Source organism: Hyalella azteca, unplaced genomic scaffold (assembly GCF_000764305.2).
Source record: "Hyalella azteca isolate HAZT.00-mixed unplaced genomic scaffold, Hazt_2.0.2 contig17361, whole genome shotgun sequence".
Classification (NCBI taxonomy): Eukaryota; Metazoa; Arthropoda; class Malacostraca; order Amphipoda; family Hyalellidae; genus Hyalella; species Hyalella azteca.
In genome coordinates, this window is record NW_025947148.1 from 251,520 (window position 1) to 260,419 (window position 8,900).

General features: G+C 39.7%; 1 protein-coding gene across 1 annotated transcript; it reads left to right on the top strand.

Moving 5' to 3' along the window:
* The first annotated feature begins 279 nt into the window (after positions 1 to 279).
* LOC125179417 (homeobox protein H2.0-like) lies at positions 280 to 4,376 on the top strand. Its single transcript, XM_047885236.1, has 4 exons — positions 280 to 337; positions 474 to 637; positions 3,608 to 3,774; positions 4,239 to 4,376. The coding sequence occupies exons 2-4, from the start codon at positions 511 to 513 to the stop codon at positions 4,374 to 4,376; spliced, it is 432 nt and encodes a 143-aa protein (XP_047741192.1). The 5' UTR covers positions 280 to 337; positions 474 to 510.
* Positions 4,377 to 8,900: the final 4,524 nt, after the last annotated feature.

Consider the following 8,900-nt stretch of genomic DNA (forward strand, 5'->3'; position numbering starts at 1 on the left):
TATCAGGACTATTATCAGGAGTGTCATGAAACAGATTGAATCGAATCACCTTTTTATTATAGCTTCGTTTGTTTCTCTATCTGATGTTTAAACAGGCACTAACTGAGTGTAAAAAATTTGTTTTAGATGCAGCCAGTTTCCCATTAACGAAGTTATCAACGCCGCCACCAATACATATAGCCAGAGTCTTCAATGCAAGTGAACTTTCGGCTTTCCAGTGTACGTCGTATTCAGTGAGCAACCGTTCGCCAACTTTGCCTTTCGGGTTTAATTCCGAGTTTTTGCCCCAAGAGCGAAGTTGGGAGCCACAATCTTGGCCTGTAAGGCCACTTTCCAGGTGATCTTTGTTATCATTTAAAAACGATAATTATGCTAACACATTCGGTTTGTTCAACCGTCATTGATGATAACAATTTTCATGAATCATCCAAATTTTGGCTATGTTCTCACACCTTTCAATGTCTTGTGGACAGACATTTTTCACCGCTGGTGCGGGGACTGTCGCCACCAATGCTGAGCGTCTATGATGGCGTGCTGAGACCGATCCCGCTGGTTCGATCGCATCCTGCAACTGATGAGTTTTTGTTGAGGGCGAGACTGGGGGAGCCTTCACTGGACACCAGGAATTTAACTCACGGTGAGTATATTATTTAGATCAGGATTTTCACGCACAACTAATTATGTCTTGGAATGTTAAAGCTATCAGTTCCTGATATCATATACTAACTTTCGCCGATGCGAGCAAACGAGTCAAGTATCCTGGTTGTCCATAGTATAAAAAATAATCGAAACCGTTTTAAAATCATGTTGAGTCAACGAAAATAATTCATTTTCTGCTTGAATTCGCTGTCTGGAAGATCAACACACGTAACTTGATGAGAAACTTGCCTTAAAAATTTAAACGAACTTACTAAGTGACTAAAAATACCAATTCTGAAGTGTTGGGTGTTTATTTCAGAAAACAAACATTCATTCCAGTGTTGCATTTTGATCAACATGGGAAACGACTCATGAAATCAGTGACTCGATTCATACGACGAAAACAAATCATGTAATACTTAACACCTTCTGAGGCGTTGTGAAACAAATATTAAAAACCACTATAAATACAGTCGAGATTTCTGAAATTTTCGAATATCTACTATATGACCATTATTCGCCAGACAATAATTCTTGGAATATTTAGATGACTCGTCATCCCAGCGTGAATCCATAAGTCGGAAATTATCCAACACTTGACTGAAAATTTTAAACAACTATCATCGATTATGCATAAATTTATTGTAGCTCACACGTGCATCTTTTGTTTCAAAAAGAACGTGTTAATGATGGGAGATAAAATAATTCACATGATATGACGAATAATTTGTTTTAAGATCAATTACTCGTCGTTGAGATTAGATAGAGGATGAATTACGAGCACGTCTACGTTCGAAATAAATTTAAATAGCAACACTCGATTCTTCGACACATCGAAATGATCGATGGATCGATTCTTCGCGTTCGATCCATCGAAATAGCAATCGACCCATCGAAATGATGCATCTATTCTTTAATGGATCGAACAATTTCTCCATGTAATAAATTGATGTTTGTTCGAAGAATAATAAATCCCATAACTATTGGTAATTTATTCCTAGTGTTTAAAAATAAAGTAAGCAGCATTAAAAATTAAGATATGAGCGGTAAGTCATGTGTGATGCAGACTATTGTGAGGCTACCGCGTTCCCGATCATTCGTAAGTTAGCGGCAAATATTTGCAAGGAGCAAATTAAGTTTTCTTCGCCTCTCAAATAAACGTTTAGAAGACTTCTATGGCACCTCAGATGGCTTCAGTAGCGCATATCTCGGCCATTTGGTGTGTCTCTACCGCAATTGCCAGCATTCAAACCTAAACATTTACTCGAAAGCCGGCGAATAGGAAGTGATGCATACACAAATGGTGTGATGCCTCAAACTGCTGGTGTGATGCCGCTAAACTGGTATAATCGCTCACTCGTGATGACATTAACTGCAGGTGTGATGCTGCTAAACTGCTGGTGTGATGCCGCTAAACTGGTATAATCACTCACTTGTGATGACAAACTGCTGGTGTGATGATACTCTATTGTTATCTCATTCTATTGCGCTGATTTTATAATGCTTTATATACATACATAGCATTAATGCCGCAACCGATACAAGTGTGACTGCGATACACTTGTGTAATCCTTTGAGTTTTTCTGACTAATCCTAGAACCTTGAATAAATAAACATCTTTTTTGAAAAGATTTGGTCGCAGTTACTGTTTTAAGATCTCCTGTGAACAAGTCACGAAAAGTACAAGAATCGGCAACAGGCCACATCAGGCCTATTTAAGAGCTGACGCCGACAATACTATGCTATGCCATTTGTTAACTTAACAAAGTTAAATGCGCAATTTCTCCCGTAATATGCGATGCTGCTAATTTGCTAATTGCCATTTCTGCAACCCACGAGATCGATCTTTCAGGATCTCATGCATGGGTGGTCGACGAACTTGACGCCTCTCTTGCGACGACACTTCAGTTTGTTTGAATGTTTGTTTTCTGCAGCGATAAAAGTCAATGAGGGGTCGCACGTAATGATTTTTTGTACACACATGTCTGCATGCAGGCGATCATTGGATTGGCTACTGGCAAAATAGGTTCCCATGAATTGAATTTGTAAAGTCTTCGATTATTGATTGGCCTGTCGCGGATGACGATGCACTTTTGATTGCAGTGTATAAATATAAAGTAAGCAGCATTAGAAATTAGAGATGGGCAAGAAGATAATAAGATTTCACAAAGCATTTTGGTTCTACATGGGAATGCTGTGGAAGCGTGATGAAACAATATAAATGATAACACTTGAATGCAATGATAGCTACGAGTATATATAGTCAGGTAACTAATGCCTGACCGTAAGGCAATTCTGATGAACCGCTATTTATAATATCCTACATAAAGACGTTTGTAAAATTGTGTGTGTTTGTTTGAAGCCTGGCTTGTGTTTTACATGCATAGGGGCTATACATTCGTGGTGACGGGATTTTAAACAGAATTGCTTCAATAACATTCGATTTTTTTTGCGGTGAAATCATTAGACAATATGACTAAAAAAATTTCAAATTTTCTTTGAAAAGTTATAAGTTAAAAAGCCGTAGATCTCAGGATTGGATCACTAGCAACGAAAAAAATTATCATAATTTATGCAACAGAAACTTTCTATATCAACAGATGATTAAAACTGATTATCGAGTCTAGTTGCTTGGATGTGATGGCAGTTATTTAGTGGAAGAGGTGCACGATGCACACTTCAAAGAATTGGTCGTGGCTCGAACCTGAACACAGGTTTGTGAATTAAATTTCATGGGCCTATTTTCACTTTCCAAATTGAATTTACACACAAATCTGGGGTTATGTTCAGGCAGATTCTTCAATACGCATAACCCTAAGAGTATGCGAGTGTTTATATAACACATTACAGCATCTACTTACGAATAGTCGAAATTTTGTAATAGACATCACGAGAATTTATTCGTAGAATAAGTAAGTAAATAATAGGTAAATTTATATGAACATAAACGATTGATTTTGTGAAGCAGGTATGGAATGCTTGGGCTCGCAGCAGCGGCGCAAGAAGAGCTGGAGTCGAGCCGTGTTCACCAGCCTGCAGAGGAAGGGTCTCGAGCTCAGCTTCAGTGACCAGAAATACATCACGAAGCCTGACCGCAAGCAGCTCGCTGCCTCACTCGGACTCACCGACGCTCAGGTCAGAGAAAATCACCCGCGCAGCGGAATGTTATAGGTGGTTTCACACTACGTTCCAGTTTCAGATGCCTCGGTTAAAATAATTTTATCGTGTAGATGCGTGTTATACTAAAAATAATGAATCTGAAGCTTTTGGCGTTGATTATAACGCGAAAAAACTTTCATATTGGTTCGGAACTTCGGTCATTAAGGAAGACGACCGCCTATCCATCGTTTTCATATCATAAAATACTTTTTGTTCCGCAACGAATAATTCATGAAGATATTTATAGTCTTGTTCTCTTTAAATGTTTCTGGTGGTAAACTTCTCTTATTAGTGCATTTTCTCACTTATGGAAAATATTCACTATTGTACTCGTCATGTCCGTCCGTCTGTCTGTCTGTCCGTTACTTCACGTTTTCGTCGACGAGAAAATGCGCTATCTGTCACTCACTGCAGTGAGTACTGAGTTATATTTTTTTCAGGTGAAGGTCTGGTTCCAGAACCGACGCATGAAATGGCGTCAAGAGCAGACGCAGCCGGAGACGAGCTGCAGCGCCTGTCCTGACGACGCTCGCGACGCTGTCCCTCAAGGCGACGACGAGCACGTGTTGCAAAACTAACCAAACTCCTACCTTACGATCGTGTAGATATTTTAAACATTTCCTTCTGCTTTCAATTTGTAATCGTTTCAATAATTAAGAGTAGGATCTTAGTGGACAAATAAAAATGATTTTAAATCAGCCGTGGAGATTTTTTATCGACTTTTATTGATTCGATCAGTCAGTATCCTAGATGAACGTTTGTAATAATTCACTTGGGTTCTCTACATCAGCTTTGGCACATCACAGGAGATAGATCACGAGTTCCCACGTAATCTTTATTACAGCAGCAGCAATCAGTATGTACAAATGATATATGGATCAGAAGGAGACTTCCGACGAGGATGAGATCGTAAAGTCAACAACCTTGATATCTAAAATAACTCGTCCCTAGTAAGTTCCGGTCCGCAATAAAGTTAGATCCGTATTGTAGGAATAACCGCTATTTTGTAGCATAAATGACTAAATCCTTACAACGTTCTTAGAACTTAGTTTCATTCAATGCTCAGCATTCCTCAAAAATTTGTGAAATATCAGCGTTTCACAAACACCAAATATTCACAAGGCTCCAGAACAGATCGACTCACGACGAGGCATCTTTGAAAAGCGGAAAGGCTGCTGTGTACCAAAGATGTCGTGCTGCGTTCTGAGAATAAATTGTTCTATTCTACGGAATTCACGAACCACAAACCGAGTGTTCGAAATTAGATAACACCTACTAAAGTTGGCGGTTAACTGATAATAGGGTCGTCTTGGAAGTAATTTGTTTTGTAACCGAACATTAAGAATCGAGAACAGTATTGCATGGGATAGTTGGGAACATTGCCGGAGCGAATTTAATTATGGACAATTCCGAGAACCGGTGAATCAGATTTTTTTCCTATTTTCGCAACTTTTTAACAACTGTGGCATTTAAAAGACCAAATTGTAAAGAACAACATGCAGCACCAGCTAATTTAAAACATGTGAGAACGCGATCAAAGGTCTGGTAAGACATGGACTTTCCTGCCCGCAGCGTGTCTAACTATAAAGGGTATAATTATAGGAAGAAAAAAAATCAACCGACTCGGAACCCCAGGTCACTTTCTCAGTGTCTTTTGCCTTTGTTTTTCACTCGTTCGAAGTTTAACTTTCGTCCATTTCTTTGATCCTATCAGGATGCAGGTAGTTTTTGAGCAAAATTTTGGTAGAAGAAAGAACGTTTGCTCAGTTCGTGAAGTGCTTGCGTTCAGTGCGGTGCTTCGAGTTGATTCGAGTACATGGAAACTTATCAGAACTAAATATAAAAATTCACGCCGAACCACTCAGTAACGACTCACTTCTTGGTCTGTGTCCAAGAAAAAATCAAATAATTTGCAGTGAATGATTGCTAAAAAATTGCTGAAATGGAATTTGAAAAAGTGCCTACAGTCAGATATTGTTTTAATGCAACGTTTTCAACAAGGGAAAGCCACCTAAAGTCACTCTGTAATTCAACGCCCCCAGAGCACAGCCATCATAAACGACAAAGGAAAAGGATTAAACTTTCTGCAAGTAAGCAAGCACGTTGTGATCATGCAGGACCAGGGAGCAGCAGCTCTTATGAACGCCGATATTTCAAGCGTCTTTACGCCTCTACAGCTACGCATTCTATTCTTAACGGAACGACTTGGTCAACGTTTCCGAAATGCTTTCGAGCTTCACCTTCTACAGACGAGTCTCCTATAGCGACCATTTCTGAAGGCGTGGCGAACATGATCATCAAAGATGAAGGACTAAACTCACTAGAGGAGGGATTCAAGTTGATGGAGAAACAGAAAGTGATTCGTTTGAGCAACGAAACGAATGCCGCGAAGTTGATGCGGTAAGTGAAACACCGTTTCGGAAACAAAAATCGCGGATCCCGATAAGAGTTCGGCTGATCTCAGAGGCACAGAAACAGCTAGAGATAAAACAAGGTAGTGATGGGAATGCTTCGATAATAAGGATCGACAATGATGTAAAGGAGGCTATAGACTTTTGGTCCTCTACACCGTTGGCCGCCGCAAGGAATAAGAAACAAATTATTTCTCGCATTCCTAGATTTGTTTCTAGGGTAGTGAATGATGCAAGTAAAAAGTCTGTTTTAGATCGCATCTCTCAACAAAATTATATTTATACAAATGAAACTGTTGAAGTCAACCAAGTCGAAATTGACGAATCAGAGCCAGAATCATATCCGAACTCAATTGACCAAGCATTTTACCCGAACGTTGATGTTATCAACAATGAAGACTTGGAGAACGTGCACAAATTACCCGAACAATCATCAATGGAATCTTCGACCGTCATTTGTGATCTAAATCTAAGCGCTATATGCTACTATCGTCAGTTATTACTTATATTCCGAAATTTCAAGAAGATCCGTTCAGAATTGTGGGACTTAAAACTTGTTGAGTTTCATTTAGAAACGCAGTGACGTAAAAATCTCCAAAAATTACCGTCTTGGCGCATTGCTGATAATTAGTTACTTCAAATTTCGAGCAGATACGTTCACAGATCTGAATGCCGTATAATTTAATTAATTTTTTATGTTAAGTCCGCTGGCGAGTTAGCGGACTCAAGGTCTGTCAGAGAAGTGTCAATTCCAGAGTCCTCATGTCAGAGTAGTGTCGATTCCGTCGAGACATCGACGAATGGGTTATTTTCTCCAATAGATACTGTATTATGTCAAGCGAGTCAAACATGCAAGACTGCGAATGCTATGGCATACATACCTCTAGCCTGAGGCTACTTAATTGGACGAAATTACCAAGTCTAGTACAAAGATAGCTATAGCTTCGTTTGCTTCAAAAATTCATCCACTGATTCTACTGAGACTGAAGTTATATCACTAATCGTTGGTTTCAGCAACAGTAGAGCAGCATCAGTAGGTATAAATTAGGTAAGATATGATGTCTAGATATATCTTTTTGGAAAGTGTATTCTCTTGCCTGAAATACCTTTAATAGACTAAAGTTTAGTTACGTGAAAGAGCATTGTCATATAATAATCCATCTCTTCTCTAAATTGATTCGCTTTGCTATATCATAAAATTCGACGAATTTTATGTAAAAAACAATTTACATTCAACTCGACAGACCCGGCACCTGAGCAATCTCATTCGTTGGAAAATTGCCTGATAGTTCATCACTCTCGACAACGCCGTCAAAGCTAGCAATTTTTTTTATATGTTGATGGAATTCCAGGCAAACATTACAGCCGCACAAGGATTTTGAAGTCGAACACGATGGACGTAACGACCTCGAATTTTGTTCATGGTCAGAAAGATACACGTCTAAAGAAGTTATGCATATGCTGCATGAGACTCGATTGCGTTCCCGAAAATAATCCATGTTTTTGTTACGTAATCTAGACAATTATCTGTGAAATATTTGTACGGAAACAGGATCTTTCATTGTTATTCCCGAATCGAGTTTTCAGCTGAGTCGGATTATAAGTAAATAGGAGTTGTATTGAGGTTTGCTACCTTCCCGACATTTTTGAGCTGAAATTGTGGACAAGTTTTGAGCCGAAATTTTTAAGCTCACTCTTGCAGCAACCTCTGCAGTCTGCATGCAAATAACAGTCAAATCGTTAGCGATCTTGATTAAACTATCGCGAACCTTCTTATTTACAATTTGCTGCAGAAAGCATAGTCAGATTTTTTTGTCTGTGTCGTTTTAAAATTAGCGTGAATACCAAGCGCCCTACTGCTTTCTACTAAGAAAACGCCACAGTGAACGATGACGCACGTGGCAGCACGAGTATTGCACTAAAGCCCCGTCCACGACTCCACGCGCTCAAACTTATCGTCAGTCTTGCATGTCATGCCAGGTTTGACCGACAAGACAATCAATATATCCGACACTGGTTTCACGATTTCTTTTGGTGAGTTTATCGAATTATATCGTACTCCATTGTTTGTGGTAAATTCAATCAAAAAGCTACAGTGACAAGAACAAAAGAGCACTGGCCTATGCGGCATTGATTGCTAAGTGCAAAGCACAAAGAAGTTGATCCTACCGCAAACAAAGACTTTGTAACGAAGAAAATAAACTATTTATCGAAAATAATGTGCCAAAATGAAGTCGTCAATGCTGTCTGGTGCTGGTAGGGATGCTGTCTATCAACCCTCATTGTGGTATTTTTTTAAACCATTTTCTGGACCACCGCGTACGTTTGCATCGCTCTAACCTAATTTTGGTGGCACAAACTACAATCACTGCAGCGAGCAGCACTAGATCCTCCATTGCTGCGAGCGCACAAGACTGAGGAAAGTTTGATTGTGTGGACGCCCGTCAGTCTACCGCAGTGGTTCCCAAAGTGGGCGATATCGCCCCCCTAGGGGCGGTGGAAAGATTTTGGGGGGCGATAAGGAAGAAGAGGTCGGTAGGGGGGCGATATGGGGGGCGGCTGTCCAAAGTCAATGTCAGAAGTTCAAACGTTTGTTAGACGATTTGTACACAACACGTGCAGCACATGACTCCCAGCGATGGTTTTTTCTGTTTTTTTTTTAACCTAGCTCTCCTGGGTTTACGTCTCGGA

Bases quoted from the DNA above. Each gene is read 5' to 3' on its own strand.
- LOC125179417 (XM_047885236.1), top strand. From the start codon at position 511: ATGCTGAGCGTCTATGATGGCGTGCTGAGACCGATCCCGCTGGTTCGA. The intron at 638-3,607 runs GTGAGTATATTA...TTTGTGAAGCAG, and splicing joins CACCAGGAATTTAACTCACG to GTATGGAATGCTTGGGCTCG. The intron at 3,775-4,238 runs GTCAGAGAAAAT...TATTTTTTTCAG, and splicing joins TCGGACTCACCGACGCTCAG to GTGAAGGTCTGGTTCCAGAA.